General features: G+C 44.7%; 1 protein-coding gene across 12 annotated transcripts in view; it reads left to right on the top strand.

Moving 5' to 3' along the window:
- PDE1C (phosphodiesterase 1C) overlaps positions 1 to 16,566 on the top strand; it is a 347,698-nt gene that overhangs the window by 254,579 nt on the left and 76,553 nt on the right. For all 12 annotated transcript variants that reach the window (XM_030007697.1, XM_030007696.1, XM_030007699.2 and 9 more), the window contains 2 exons: positions 5,379 to 5,495; positions 7,452 to 7,592. In XM_030007697.1, coding sequence (XP_029863557.1) covers positions 5,379 to 5,495; positions 7,452 to 7,592 — 258 coding nt within the window. The remainder of the gene's footprint in view (positions 1 to 5,378; positions 5,496 to 7,451; positions 7,593 to 16,566) is intronic.

The raw sequence follows: 16,566 nt of genomic DNA, 5'->3' as shown, positions 1-16,566 counted from the left end.
TGATATTTGACTTGGTAAGGGGGTCTTGGTACTTGCCCTTCTCTCTGACATTTAGTTTAGTTCACATACATTAATTGTTTACTGACCTAAGGGAATATCCTTTAAATAAAGGAAAGAATAGAATTCAAGGCTGTGGCCATTTTCAGGTTGTGAAGATTACAGCTCTGTTGTAAATTACGGTGATTAAACTGAGGACTTAGTAACATGGTGGAATCAACCACAACCTCCCATGGGGAAGAAAGGAAACACAGATGGAGAGAGGTAGAGAAGGAAAAGGATCAGTTGCTGTGAGAGAAGTGAATTTCTTGCGTTGCTCAACTTCAGGTCTTCAAGGTGACAATCAGTTTAGGAATAATGACCCTTTCATGAGTTTTGAGGTTTCAGAGAAAAACTGATTAGTCAGAAGTAGTCTGGAAAAAAAAAAAAAAAGGTTTAATCCATGGGACAATTGCAAAGTTCTTGACTTAGGCAAGAATTATCAAGACTACAAACACAAGTTAGCAACCAACTGCGTACACAGCAGCTTTGCAGATTACATGTTGCATGTGGTTCATCCATGCCATGCAACGGTAAAAAAAGGTGATACAGTGGGGCAGTACACAGGGGCATTATGTGTAAAGCTCATGAAGCAATCCTGCTGCTCTACTCCACACCGGAAAGACCTGCAGTAAGGGTACTGAATCCTTTTTGGTTTGGATAATACAGCTCATCAAAAGATGTGTAGGAATTACAGAAGGTCCACTGAATGCAAGAAGAATGATCAAACATGCCTTTCACATACAGAATCAAAGCATCTATCCACACCTTTTTCCAACTGCAGGTTGACAAGTGTTAGCTTCACTCCTGCAAATTGGATCTAAAGTCTTTGTTCTTTTAGAACTACACCCCATAACCAGCTTATGAGACATATCTATAATGGTACCTCTTCTCCTGAGCTCCTCAGCAGTAACAAGACAATTCAAGAGCCATCAGCTGCTCTCAGCTAACTTACACCTTACAGAAACCCTCTCCTCTTTCTATGTTTTTAAATGATTATGGGTCATAAAGAGGACTAATCACCTAGAGTAAGTTAAGACACATCAATAACAACAAAGGCATTGACTAATTTTGCTCACGGTGAAATAACTGCTGCTTGGCCACTGTGCACTCTAGGATGTATTTTCTTCCAAAACTATTTTGAGAACATGTCTTTGCCTGGATGGCCTTGGGTTTGGTAGTGGATGTGGTTGAAATAGGAGTTACTTGTTTTGAAGAAGTCTTCTGTCTTTGAAATAATACTTCATCTTGGATTTCTCAGTCCCATCTCCTTAATGGAAAATGGCACATTTTGATGCTTGCTTCAGTCCAGTAAAGCCATGTAAAAAAACCTTACAACCACCCGACTGCTTGGTGTGCTCTGTAAAACGAGCTGATGGTTTAAGCATGCAAAAGGGTGTAGGAGTGTACCACACACATCTCTTCAGCTGTTCTGGATTGCCATAATCAACATTCCCCTCAGAGTCATGCTAATAAGGACAAGGACTGAGATGACATGGAGTCAAAACTAGCTTATTTTTGAACTATGTGCTCTCCTTTTTGCTGCCATGGCCAACAGGACGTCTGCACTGAGTAACCCAAAGCTGTGGAATCAGCTTGGCAAAATGAAGTTGGTTTTAATAAAACAGTGAAATAGTGCAGCTTCTGTAAAAAATGCAGATGGAGTGGTAGCAGTGCAAGTCCTAGTTGTATAATCTCTCTCACTTTTTCAGTGCATGAGAAGCTAGGCAATTTTTTAAATTGATTGCACAACATCTCTCTCTATATCTATATATTGGATACTGATTTTTCTACTGCAGTAGCCTGTTGCCTTTCTGCATGATATGGGTGTGGTGATGTAAGATCTGTTGCCACAAAAGGGATGATCAGCCTTGTCTCTCTTTTGAATAGTGGCCATACATACCATTCATACAGACATGTTTGAATAAGTATGTTAATTTACCCAGTAAGTTGTGGTGATCTGCTGTTCAGCAGTGTAGTGCTAGAGACAGAACTTCACATTAACTAGTTGCTGAAGTAGTTACCTGCTTTAGAAGTGAATTTCTCAGCTTTTTCTGATGCCCATGCTGCCAGGGCAATATTTTCTGGGCTAGCTAATGTACAAGTAATGAACACAGAACCTGTAGTCATTTACAATGTCTGCAGCATAGAATTCTGCTTGTCTGTGGCTACAAAAGTGTCAGGCCTTCCAGTAGTGTTGAGCAGAGTAACACCTATCCCTGAATCTGCTTGTTGGCTTATAAAACAAACCAAGTCTCCAAGGTTAAGGACAGACAGAAAGGCAGAAAACTGAGCATTTAGGAAGAACTGGTGTTTCACTTCATCTCTAGGTTCCCCCAAGCAGTGGAGCAATGGCCAAGTAATATGGACACAGAACTGAGAAGTAAGACACCTTGGATCTATTTGCAGTTACACCACAGTGGGTATATGTGGCATTAGAGCAGCTTATGACATTTCAGCTGAGGCTAAGGGGCCTGTGACCTAGAGATCTGTAGCGCAGAAAGTTTCCCATCCCTTGCTTCTCCTGCTCTCCTTAGGGAGAAGAAACTGTTTTTCTCCTCCTTCACAAGACATCTGTGAAGTTCTGCCTCCCTTTAGATCTCTCCCCATTATAGGGATTACTTCTGTGTTAAATTATTTTTTAAGGTCATAAAATCCACTAATTTTCAAAGTGTAACTGGCGTTGCTGCAAGCCTCTAAGCCATCTGTGACACTTTCATGCTTCTGTTAAGAGGATTTTTCCCCCTAGTTATTCAGGGTAAAATGCTGCTGTCATCATTGTCAATAGCAAAACTTCTGTTAACTTGACAAGAGCAAGGATTTCTCCCTCATTAAAATCTAGATATCACTACTATGAAACTTATTGTCTATGTGGTTAACCATTATTTCATGCAAAAGAACAATTCTGATGTACTATTCTGCAATTTCACAATTTGGTAAATTTTATCTGCTGCAAGAGCACAACATGAACTGTAGGAAAAACATATAGAGGAACAAAACTTTTTTATTTCTACAAGATAAGATTGCCTTACAGTGAATTAAATTTCAGCATAGCTGAGACATTATTTTCAATGCTATAGGACCCAAAAATAAATTATTATATACATGCAAGTGTTAAATTAATTTGCTTCCTTGACTGAGATAAGTGATTACAAAATAAAAACACTCAAAAACCAGGAAAATACATAAAATTGACTCAGTGGATGCTTTGGGCATTATTTTTGCCCATTTTCTAAGTTTGTTCAAGGGCTTCAAAACATGTTTTCTTGGTGGAAATTTTCCCTCTCTTGGTTGTTTTTCCTCTCCAATGCCTACTGAAAGTGTTGAAAAGCTGCAATTTATGATTGCTCTTCTGTGACTTGGGCCACAAATCATCTCTGGAGAAGCTTGACCCTGCCTTCAATGTGTGGGCTCCACACAGCTTGTAATATCAACTGCTCAGCAAGCAAGTGATTTACTGGGATAGGTGAAAGCAGAGCTGAATCTTCAGCATCCTTGATATTCACTCATTAATTAATCTTTCTGTGGACTGTTCTTCCACAAGAGGCATACTCAGCTCTGTGTAATCAACACTATGCAAGTAGCAAGGTTGTCAGGATCAGCCTATGCTGGAGAAGACCAGTACCAAAATACGTTGGTCTTGTTCAGAACGTAAGAAGTCCTGTAGCTATGCTGATGTATGGGTGACCGCCCACAAGGCGGTTAAAGGTCACCGTCCTTTGCATTTGACTTGAAGTCAGGTCCTTACCTGGAACATGACCATGACAACAAACAAAGGTGGATTGGGCTTTAAGAGCTCAGTAGATAATTGTAATTTAGGATATTTAGTATTGCTAAAAGAGATGGCAGATTTTTAGACTCTAATCCTTAGCAATATTCAACATTATGTCTAGCCAAACACCATTTCTTGCACTGAGAGCGACTGTGCACATATGTATGTGATATGTAGTCATCTTTCTTTCTTGATGAAAGCACCACAAGGAAACGCAAAGGTAACCTGCAACAGAGTTTGAAAGTGGAGGGAAACTTCAGTGTACAGATGTCAATCTTTAATATGCAGTTTAAGGAGAGTCATTTGGATAAATCCCTGTGGGAAGTACATCAAAGTTCTCAGCAGTCAAGAGAGATTGAGAGCTGGTCCTGTGCCAGGTGCATCTGCGTGGTTGATCTGTGTATCATTCTTCTAGCTATAACTCCTTCTGCACCTTTCCTCTTTGTTGCTAGGAGGAGGAGAGAAGGGTTCATAGGGTTTCAGGAACATCCAACTCTGAGATCAAGGAGCTTTCTCTTGCTAGAAAATGAGTGCTGTCAGCTCCCACGGCCTTCCCTAAGAGTTGAGATTTGAACTCAACCTTCTGCAAGAAGGTTTATACCTTGTACTTTAGCTTTATGAGCTGGGAAGTGAACTTTCCCTCCTCAGTCTCTTGACTGACCACCCTGCAGCATTAATATATCATTTACAGCTGACTGGAACTTTCCCAACTGGAATTAGATATTTACTCTTCTGTTATAAAGGTTGTTTTTTGCATCATTGTTAGAACTTAGTGTAACATTACTGTGATTTTCTCTTGCTCTGTAGTTTTCTGAATGCCCCAGTGGACTCACTTATCTTTAAAAAAAAAAATAAGGAAAATTAGGATCATGCTGTCTTTGGGCAATTTAAGCTGCAATAATCACAATTCAGGATTAATATTAGATAGTTCTTCTAGTTAGTTATTATTTTGGTTGATTGAACAGTAAGTTGTAAAAATATGACCACAGGTGCCTGGGATTTTTTTACTGCAAAAAGCATGCCACCTTACTCTGTTTTAAGCATGAGTGAAGCATTGGAGTGCTTTGCTTATAATACAAAGTCATAAGAACTCTATAGGGACAGCAAAATCCAGAGGCTTTAATGTCATTAAAAAGCATATCTTCATGATTCCTGTTTCCTTCAAATTTAATATTCTTTTTCATAGACATAGCACGTGGGTAGGGGACAGAGAAGGGTAAATCAGTCACAACAGGGCCATCCCAACGTTTCAGGTACTAAAGCAAAGCAGGATTCTTACGGGTTTGGATTCAGCCTTTGCTGATTAAATTCTGGTGTGGAGAATTGCTATGTTTAGAATAAACAAACAGCATATGTGTTCTTAATGGAAGTTTCTTAAACACAAGTCATACAATACTGATGAGTAAGTTAGACTACATTGGTTAAATGAAATTGAAGAAGTTAAAAAAAAAAAGCTATACACTTATATTACCACTCTAATCCTCCATTTGTAGATGTAATGTGATAGAAATTGAACTATCATTGTAAAAGGGATGACCGTATTAACTGTCTTTTCTACCCACTCTTGCAGAATGTAGACAAGTGGTCCTTCGATGTATTTGCACTAAATGATGCCAGTGGGGATCATGCACTGAAATTCATTTTCTATGAACTTCTCACACGCTATGATCTGATCAACCGTTTCAAGGTCAGTAGTTAGAAGATAGGTCTCTTCCATCTTGGATTTTGTTCAACTTCCCTTTCATCGTGCTTTGTTCCATTCAGAATGCAATTGTAGCGCTATTCGAAGGCTTCGTGGACTCTGCATTTTCCCCAGTAAGCAAGACCAAATGTTATTTAAGTAGTACTTCTGATTGCAATGGGACACCATGAAGTAGACGGGCTTCCAAACAGGCTTTCCCATGGAATCCATGGGAAATACTACATTTGATCCTGTGGGAACAATGGTGTCATTCTCCTGAGATTCATAGGACTCTCAAGTGTGCAGGCAAAAAAGGAGAGCTTGAATTCAAATTCAAATTCATCCAAAGAAGCATGGCCAGCAGGTCAAGGGAGGTGATTCTGCCCTTCTACTCTGCTCTGGTGACACCCCACCTGGAGTACTGCGTCCAGCTCTGGGGTCCTCAGTACAGAAAAGACATGGACCCACTCCAATACGTCCATAGGAGAGCCACAAAAATGGTCAGAGGGATGGAACACCTCTCCTGTGAAGAAAGGCTGAGAGAGTTGGGGTTGTTCAACCTGGAGAAGAGAAGGCTCCAGGGAGACCTTGTTGTGGCGTTTCAGTGCTTAAAGGGGGCTTATAAGAAAGATGGGGACAAACTTTTTAGTAGGGCTTGTTGCAATAGGACAAGAGGTAGTGGTTTTAAACTAAAAGAGGGTAGATTTAGACTAGATATAAGGCAGAAATTTTTTACGGTGAGGGTGGTGAAATACTGGAACTGGTTGTCCAGAGAGGTGGTGGATGCCCCATCCCTGGAAACCTACAAGGTCAGGTTAGACAGGGCTCTGAGCAACCTGATCTAGTTGAAGATGTCTCTGCTCATTGCAGGAGGGGTTGGACTAGATGACCTTTAAAGGTCCCTTCCAACCCAAACTATCCTATAATTCTAGAATTGTTACAGAGGTTTGCAGATACAAATGTGACATATCTTTTCCTCCAGCTTTGAACAGGCTTAAATTTGGATAGCAAAAGCGTTGCTCTCAGATCTTGACCATTCTCCCCACACAAATATTTTGCTGTCCCTTCTTCCATTGACACTTCCACTCCCTGGGTGTCCCCACTCACTTTGGCTGGAAAGGATTTTACAGATCTCTGGCTCCTGTACTTCTTCAGGAGCTGCCTGTACCGGATTAGAAATGTTTGAAGAAGGTAACTGGTCAGAACTGCATCCTCCCCTGATATGTACCCAAGAGGAGAACAACAATGCTCCTCTAACTATGGAAATATGAGCGGTTAGGGTATTTGCCGTATAAGCAGATGAAACTGGAGAACCCATGTTGCCAGTTGCATATGTTGCAGCTGACACCACCTGCGTAGTCTCCTCTCTAGAAATCCCCTAAACTGCATGTTCTTGAGTGTGTGCAGTTCTACTCTTGAAGTCAGAAAAGCATGGCAAGCCCATAGGATGGGCAGGCTGGATTTTGCCATGAAAAGCCAGAGGTCTGATAAATGATACTTCTCTTAGAGTATCTCAGACTTGCTATATGATGTGTGTCATTAGAAAATCTTGAATGTCAATAGTAAAGCAGAGATATATTCCAGTGGGTTGTCAGGGGAACAGACAGATGCTTGTGGCCTAATTAGAAATATTTCTCCACGGGGAATCAATCAAGTTCTCTCTGTTACTTTTCATACTGCATGTGTCTTCCAGATGGCATTTCATAGTATACATACTTTTGTGTGTTTCTGTGTGGGAATGATTCATCCATAATGTAATTAGGGATGGGAAAGCCAGTTTGAGGAAGTAACCTGGATTCACTCTCTCTCTCTCTCTCTCTCGTGCCTGTTTCAGATGTTTCAGTGTGTTATTTATCTGTGAAGTACAAACTGGTCTTTGGGACCTCTTATCAAAATGCTCTCCTCTGAATGATAGCCATTAAAGGTGATAATTTTGTTTTTAATTTTGTCTGCTTTACTCAGATCCCCATTTCTGCCCTGGTGTCCTTTGTGGAAGCTCTGGAGGTTGGCTACAGCAAGCACAAAAACCCATATCACAACCTAATGCATGCTGCAGATGTGACACAGACTGTCCATTACCTCCTTTTCAAGACAGGCGTAGCGGTAAGTACAAGAGTTGGCATCCTGAATGTATAATGAGATTACAACAGTTCCTGCACAGTAAGGAGATTATGATTATCCACAGTAGAACTCGTTTGCACTGTAGACAAACTTCATTTGCTATGGCTGTGCTAATGAAAGTAGAGACTTAGGATTATTTAGAAATAGAAGGTAGGTGAAGATATTAAATCTTTTAACTGTGATCTAAAAGAGGACAAATGAGAAACCCAAGCTCCGTTTTTCACTCTGCCATAGATCTGCTGGGTGATTGTGCCAACTCACTTTTGTTGGAATTCATTTCACCTCATGTGAAGAAGCAAATTGTCTAAGCTTTCTTCTTACTTACGGGAGCAAGGCAGTACCTCCGAAGGACAATTCATTCCACTTACCTGAGGATGACGAGAGCCATGCCCTGGAGATGCTGCTCTCTATCCAGACTCTACAGCAAAGCCGGCTGAACTGGCTTGCGCTCCGGAGCAACCTTTTGTGCATACGGTCCCTTGATTGCCACAGTCATGTTGCTTTCAATTCTGAAGGCAGACCTGGATGCTCTTCCCAGAGGAGTAACGTGCTCCAGTGCCTGCTGTAAACATGTCCCCAGTCTGCTGTGTTGAATGTAGACTGCCCCTGTGGATTGCAATGTTTACCAAAGACATATCTGGAAGGAGTCAGGCCCTGTCTGTCTCGAGACCTGACCCAGACTGCCCGATTCTGACCAAAGGTGTGTCAGTTGCTCCTGATTGTGTCTGAAGTAAATAGGAATTAGGTCGAATTTGCAACTACTACAGATGCATACTCAAACCCTCCCGTGAGATCCTAAATTGGTCCCTGGTGCTTTTAGGGCCCTTAGTTAATGAAAATGCACTGAAGGCTGTAGTCAGTAAGAATAATAAAGCGTTGAGTAACGCGAATTGCATTATAATGGTGAGCAAATGGATCCCCTTTTTCTCCTGAAACCGTTGAAAAAGGGCAGTTTTCACTTCGGGCTACTCGGCTCTGAAAAGGGACTGGATGGAAACAGCCCTCCTGCCTGTGTATGTTCAGAACTGCCTTTTCCCACCTTGCTGCTTCTCGGGTCTGTTAGTAATTTAGCTGCAACTCATCTGTGAATGAATGAGTGCTGTTTCATTCTAGCCACTCTTGCCAGGGTGCTGAATGGGGTTTCCTATTCTGTCTGGGAGCGCAATAAAGCTAGGCAAGTGTTAAAAAAGAGACAACTGGAAGGGCATGAAAATACAGGAGTAAGCGATGGAATAGTTTGCCTTTTTTTTGCTCTAAGAGGGAGAGACATGATGTAGCAGCTAAAAAGAAAACCAAAACCAAAACCAAAACCCTCTCGTAAACCACACCAAACCAAACCCCACCGCCCCAATGTTTTCACCTATGTACAGAGCAAACTGGATATGAAGTCCCTGAGGTGCACCAGGACTGTCAGTTTTGTGTGTTCCCTGGTTTGCAGCAAGCCCTGGGCTCCAGTAACCTGTGCTGGATACCTGCCAGTCCGCTCCATGGCTCCACGTGGGAGCAAAGCAATCAGTGCTGTTGAGTGGAAACCAAGGTGTAAAAAGGTAGTTGACAGCACAGCTTGCTCCCTGCTGGCTGTGGGGTTAAAGACCTTAAAGCCAGAGGAGCTCAGGAGCTCCCAGAGGTATTTTTTCCTGTAGAACCAGTTTTCATGGCAAAGCTCCACTTCCGTGTTTTACTCTTAGCGTTGAGGTGAAGCTTTTTTCTCACCTGTCTCGTGAACTAGAGATGCGAGGCCGCTTCCGTGCGTGTTGGCAAACGACACTCGCATTTGAGTGCTCTCATACTTCTTGTTTGATCAAGCAGGTAGGAGAGATGAGCCCGTGGCTTGTACCCTACCAAAGAGAGTAGGGATGCAAGCGGGGGGAAATCGAGCTCTCTCTCTTTTATTTATTTATTTATTTATTTATTTTTACACGAGGCCTTTGCTGTTCTGGGTACCAAAACTAGCGTAAGTGAAGTGCGTGTGGGAGATAAACAGGATGGTTGTCTATGTGGTATTGGGTCAGGAAAGCAATTGCTTTGCAGTGTTGTGAAAGATGAGCAGTCAGACCCAGCCCTGAGCCTTCTCTTCTCCCCGCTGCACAGTGGCAGTTCCCTCCGCCTGCCCTGGTGTGCCATGTGCCCCGGCCCCTCACCATCTCGAAGGCACTGGGCTGGGCCCGCACCACGTTTGTCAGTGTCTTTCCTGTCCTGGGGAGATCAGAACGGGACACGGGAGTCCGCGTACACTCTCCAAAGTGCCGAGTAAGAGAGGAGAGCGTTGTTTGGGGTTTTAAACTGGCTTTTATTGGGGCGTATTGTTTTTTAATTGGGCTTTATTGTTTTTTATTGGGTTTTTTAATTGTTTATTGCCCAATCTTGTCAAAACTTCTTCCGGTCAGAACTGAGGCTTGCGCTTCTCTAAAGCGCTGACTGTCCGTCTTGAATGTTTGCAGGGATGGGGCATCTACCTTCTTTGGTGACCCTCTTTTGCTATCCTCTGCGCAGTGCCAGCCAGGGTGGGTCTGGCTTCATCTTCACCCACCCATTTGGTAGCTGAGGCAAGAGCTAGCTGAGGACAGCCACCCCCCAGTGGCTTTGTCACCCTCAGAGTGACCAAATGCCACGTCCAGGCCCCAATAACCTGGGTGGCGCTCCAGGGGAGCCCAGGAGGCTCGTCCAGCGATGTCCAGCGGTGCTCGGCCAGCGGTCTCCGGCGGTCGGTCTCCCTCCATCCGACGGTCTCCGGCGGTCTGCAGTGGCGTCCGGCAGTCTCCAGTGGGCTCCAAGGGACTCCTCCTGGTGCAGTGGTGCTGCCGGCCAGAAGATGGCAGCCCCTCTCCTCGCCTCTTCCCCAGGGCTGAGGGCGGAGGAGATGGCCCCCCTTGATGAGGGGCGGCGGTGGGGGGTGGGCAGGCAGGGCTCATCTGCGGCTGTCAAGCTGGGTGATCTTCCTGATGAGCCTGCCCAGCGGACGTCGCTGTCAATGGCCCGCTTAGGGCTGGCGCCGCTTGTTGGGAGCTGGCTGCTTGGAGGGTCCCGGAGAGCCCCCGGCGGTCCTGCGGCGCTTCGGGCAGCATGCTGCTGGAGGAACCCCGGGCATGGCGGTGTGGTGCCCCATCGGCCCTGCGCGAGGTGGGTCCACCTCCATTGGTTCTTCCTCCTGTGGAGGTGGGCCCACCTCCCCGGGCTCGTCGCCATTGTGCGGCAGGTCGACCTCCGTGGGCTCGACTCGCCTGCCGTGGGTGCTGCTCCTCCCGTCAGCCTGCTTGCGTTTTTTGGGCTGCGGAGGCATGCTGAATGGTTCCGAGAACCTCTCCTCTGTCTTGCCCCTGAGCGCGGGCTCTCGCCTCGCTTCGCCGGGTCCTCCTCTACCAAGCACGCGTGGTGTCAGAGTCTGTAGCTGCTCAGCGAGCTGTGGGCCGGCCGCAGGGGTGCCAGCTTCTGTGCCGGAAGGCTGGTGAGGTCACCAGCGGCAGTTAGGGTGGCTGGTGTGGTGGCCCATGATGCCCCGTTCCGGGCGGCCATTTTGCTTGCCAGAGAGAAAGGCTGCCCCTCGGGCACCGGGGCTGCCCTGCAGCTGCCCTTGTGCGCCCTGGGCTCCAGCTCCAGCCCCCTCCTCGTGCCAGGCCTGGGGTCCCCTCGACGGGACGGTGGCCACAGTGTCCCGGGAGGGTCGGGGAGTCTCTGTGACCCTCCAGCCGCTGGGCTGCCTGCAAGTGGCCTCGTCCCCGCACCTGACAGCAGCAGGGAGGGGCAGAGGGGAGGAGAGGGCCTGGCGTCCTCCGGGCCGCTGCGCAGGGGCGACGGGAGGAGGCCGTTGTAGGGCCTCCGAGGGAGGTCCTTGGGGCCTGGAGGTGGGGTTTTCAGTCTGAGGACGGGAACGCCCGTGGGGGATTGCTGTCCCTGGCTAGTTCTTGCCTCAGCTACCGAACAGGTGCTTGAAGATGAAGCCAGAGCTGCCCTGGCGTTGCTCAGAGAATAGCTGCAGATCAGTTGTGCCTCTAGACAAGCACGCAGGACCGATGTGATCTTGGCTACGGGCTCTTCAGGGGAGAGCTTAGGGTGAAGGGTGTGGAGGTGCTTCCCTCCCATGAGGTGATTCCCATGTACAGCGTAAAAGCTGTTGAGAGCACCGCATCAGTTAGGGAGGAAAGGGAGGTGTCTTTCCTTCCTCCACAGCGACTCAATGAGCAGCAGTCTGCAAAGAGCAATCTTGCTGACTGCGGTGTGGTTGGAAGAAGGAAAACGAAGCTGGCTGCGAAGGTGTTTCTGGTGACGGCTGGCCGTGCCTGTGCTGCCATGGTGACAGCGCATCCCAATGTGCCCCTTGTTCCTGTGTCGTCCCAGTCCTCTGCTTTCATGGCCTGTATGGATAGAGAAGGCAATAGCGACTTCTAAACTGTGCACCAGTGTCACGGGGAAGGTGTCACCTCTCCGCTATTTACTAGTTTCCTTTCTCCCTTTGGCTCATGCTTCTTTGTCAAGGCCACTGTGCAGACCGCGTCTTTAGGGAATTGTTTGTCTTTTCTGTGGGTTAGATTTTTACTAGCTTTTAGGTGAGAGAGCGAGCTGGCGTTGGTGGGGAGGAGGTGCTGGTGAGCACTGCCATTTTCCTGTAATGAAAAGCATTCTGGGTGATGGAGATCTCAGGACACCTTTTCTGTATTCGTACCGTACTTGTTGCCATGATGCCGCATGAGCAGGAATAAAATAGAATAGAAAAGATAGGTTTAGGCAGTAATGGTCAGAGGGCAGCTTGTCTCTAGGATATTTCCTTGGCCTGAGTTGATAGGCAAGTAATCTCTATTGGAAAATGTTCTGCTATGACCTTTTGTGACGGAAAAGGACTTCACTGCAAGGTTCAAGCAAACGACTTGAACTTCACTCACAGACTTAACTGCAAGGTTCAAGCAAATGGCTTATTTGAACCTCACTTACAGACTTAACACGGCACTACTGCAGGTTTTACAGATACAGTGGAGGAATGCACTATTGCAATTTTTTAAGGAAAGAGTAGTACACGATTACAACCACAAGCGATTCACAGACAACCACAAGCACACATGCGTTTACAAACTCAAAGCGTAAACAATATTCACTTACCCCTGCGGGTAAGGGCTCTCAATCCCAGGGAAGTTACCTTGACCGGCGTCCCGATCAAGGGGGGAAGGGTTTCCTTCACAAGCCAACTGTGTAGCTGGAGAAGTGACTCCCCCATTTCCAACCTGAATCTTAGAGTTTTTATCCCCTGACCTGTGGAATGGTGTGTATGACTATGTCTGAGTGGATGATGACGTATGCCTAAATGGGTTATGTATATCTGAGTGGAGTTTCCCCTTATCTTTCCTTTGTTGGTCTGTGATTGTTTGAATACACAAGGTTGTAATTTGAAACTGAAGCCTAAACCCTCCAGGTTTTGGGTTTTTTTACCTTGCTTCCTCAGGCAACTGAATAGTGGTTGGATTGAGACTCAAGGCATACTATTTGTTAAGGGATTTCAAGGCTCAGTTCAGGTTTTGGTTCTTTGAATGGCACAGCCACCGCCCTGTTTAGTTTGGGGTTTATCAGACAACCCAGGGCTAAGCAGTCTACACAGCTCCCAGTGAGTGAGTCGTCTCTGCAGAGAGACAGGGCCTCAGGGCAATGCAAGGCTGGGTCGCTTTTGTAACCCCCCATGAGTTGCCTAGGTGCACTAGACATGGTGAAACTCATTTGTGGACTGTGAGCTGGACAATCCACACACCATGCTTGTGAATACTTAGCCCGGTGCAACTGTGACTCTCTGGAGGAGATGAACTCGGGCATGCCTGCCTATATCAGCTTGATATAGCTGATAGATGATAAAGACTTGGATAATTTTTCTTGAGTCAAGTTATTTAATGAATCACTCAGGACAATTACTATTTGAGTGAATTGACTTTGGTTCTTCATGAACTTCTTCCTGAATACAAAACGTGAGTTTGCATCATTGGGAATAAAGGAGAAGAAGGTACTGCAGAACTACCAGGGGGTTCTCTGACTTTATAGTCCCACTGGTAACACTGGAAGTGAAAGCTGAATTTGCCTGCCTCTTCACCGTATGTCGATAGCAATAACATTGACAAAGCCTCTGTGTTCAGTGCTATACTTTTGCACAGTTTCACAGCAACGTGCAGACATTTGAAAGTAGTGCAGGCTCTTCTCTTACCTCCTTTCTTCTTTGAGATGGTAAAATACATTTTCTGAAAGGTAGAGAAGATGAAACTATTTCAGTTGGCTTGCTTTTCTGCTTTTTCCTCTGCTTTTACATAGACTGTGCTTCTCTGATATAAAGGTGCTAGCCCCGAGTAAAGACAGATCACTCTGAAAGGGTGTCATGTAAAACATGGACGGGCTTTTGTGCATTATTAGCATCATTAAATACAGTCCAGTGAGATCTCAGTGGAAACACCTCTTGCAAACAGTTTCTGGGGACTATTGAGCCAGGGCTGCTATGCAGCATGCAGACTGCAGCACCATAATGTGTTGTGTAGACTTAGGAGACAATGGCAGAAACAAAATGCTAAAGCAGGTCGGAGCAAAAAGTAACAGCTGTGTGCGTCCCAGGCTCCGATGTGACTGAGAAGCAAAACCAAGAAATGGCAAAATACCTATGCTCAATTCTCTCTGTAATGTGTTTCAGCCTTAGCTCAACCTGGCAACAAATGCACAAACCTATCGTCCTCTAGCGTATGCCTTTTGAGATTTTCTCTCATGCATTACCTATGTCCAGTAAATTACCTGTGTCCACATGCTTTCAAAGTCACCTGCTGTTGTGATGCCTGCTGTTTGAAGTGACAAAGAAGAACTCCTCAGTCTTAAAATACTTTCTTTGTTAATGTCTCTGAAGTATTCTTCCTCTCTGGTTCAGAGGAAACAATGTTCTGAAATATGTGCAGAGGTCAGCGAATGTGCATATTCCAGATTTACATCTATGAAAGGGAAACTAGTATTTGTGTGCTTGTGAGCATATGTAGATGCTGGGACTGAAGTCAGTGACTCATTTGCCTGAGCTGAGCCCTTTGCTTTTGCGTTCTTACTGCAATAAGCTATGCACAAAGTCTCCCATGCTGTCCATTATGATGGAGTTGCACTCCAGAGGCTGCAGTGAAGTGTCTGCTGTTTCCCAGGAATAATCGCAAGCACTGATTGTTCCCACAGCCAAGTGATACGTGGCGTCTGGTTTAGGATCTGATGTAGCACTGTAAGAAACCACTCTTGTGCTACCAGAAGCAAGGGGCTTACCGTGTGCCAACAGTGACATTTCAGCTTTGCTTCCCTTGTTAGAATGTTTTTTTTAACTTTGTTTCTTCCTTTTTTTCCTTTTATTTTCCCCCCTTTAGTTTCCACCCCACCTCTCCTGCAGGGTACAACCCATCTCAATGTGCATAGATTAATGTAGTTTGAAAATGAGCTCTAGAGGTCATCGATCCTAACCTACGGCTCACAGCAGTGCTAGCTTCTAACATGCGTAGTATGTTCACACATGGTAAAGGAAGGTAGGGGACATTTTCCAATTTCCAGAATTTCTCGCTTCAGTACCTTATCCTTACTCTAGCTACATAGTTTTTCAGTTCATCACTTTCACAATATTTTGGCAAGGAACTTGAACATGCCGGAACGCAAGACTTTGGTTTCAGAAGGCATGTTGGGGCCATGGGTTTAATTCTTCACGGGTATGAAGACAAAGACTTTTGAAAAAATCATACAAGAAAATGGAAAAAAACCCCTCATTTATCTTGTTAACTAGTTCTTTGCAATGTGGAAAAATGTAATTTTTTTTCAAATTTAAATAGCCTGCATAGTGGTAATTTGTTCTAGTCTCAAAGGGAAGAAAGGGTTGTCTGGTTTATCTTTCCATGGTTCATTTGCCTTTGTCATGCTCCCTGTTATTTACAAGCTCTCTCACCAGTTTTGTTCCAGGCTTCTTTTTTCTTCTATTTTCTTTCCATTTAAAAGATCTTCTTTCCCTCTAATCATATTGAGTGCCTGAAATCTCTTTAGTTTTCCTGTTATTGTCTTCCTCAGGATGATGCCTGGGAATGAATTTGTTATACTTTACCATATGAACTGGAATGTTTTGGGTTCTCTCACAGACATAATGTTGAAAGAGAATTTGGAATTACTCTTATGTTTATCTCTTAGAGGATCGGTATACAAGCATGATGTGTAGGAACAACTTCCAAGAGCTGACACACTTTTTGCTCATTTCCTTCTTTCCTTTATTTAACTCTGTTGTTCAGCCGTGATTATTACTTTCTTTGGTATTATTTTCTGATTAATCTTTATCATTATTAGGAATTACCATATGATTTCTTTGTGAATCCAGACAAAGAGGTGCAAATGGTAAAGCTTAAGAGTTCTTTCTCTGATCCTGTCAAGAATTACAGGAGGATATTTCCTGCAGCAGACCCGTAAAACTGCAGAAGTGCAGGACTTCTGTCACCTCGGTTTCTACCAAGGGGGAGTGAGAACCTCCTCTCCTCCAGACTGTTGTGATTAATAAGCAGATGATCATGAGCTCTGAAAATGATAACTCCTTTGGAATAAAATAAAAGACCATTAACTCTGGGGAAGGAAACAGGCTAATTTTTGCTGTCTTTGCTTTGTGTCATTTTCTTGGAAATGCATCCATTTGTTTTGTTAGATTTGGAAACACTGGTCTTTCCTCTTCCTTTTTCTTTCCGTATGCATCGATCCTTTTGTTTATATGCCAGTGACTTGCCTTAGTAGCTAATTCTTCATATTTATTGTATGTTTGTGAAAGACAATCATGCCTCATTATCCTTTTTTTGCTTCCGCTCTGGAAGCCAATACTTGTTCTTTCATGCCTTCTTCCCCCGCCACCCCCCACCCCCTATCATCACAGAGAGTTGGAAGGTTTTGTTCTGGATTGGTTTTGCCAACCCTTTAGAAATGAAAAACATTCACGTTTCCTCCCTCTTTTCAC

This window comes from Aquila chrysaetos, chromosome 3 (assembly GCF_900496995.4).
Source record: "Aquila chrysaetos chrysaetos chromosome 3, bAquChr1.4, whole genome shotgun sequence".
NCBI lineage: Eukaryota > Metazoa > Chordata > Aves > Accipitriformes > Accipitridae > Aquila > Aquila chrysaetos.
The sequence above is the reverse complement of the archived record's forward strand: the minus strand, read 5'-3'. Positions and strand labels throughout refer to the sequence as shown.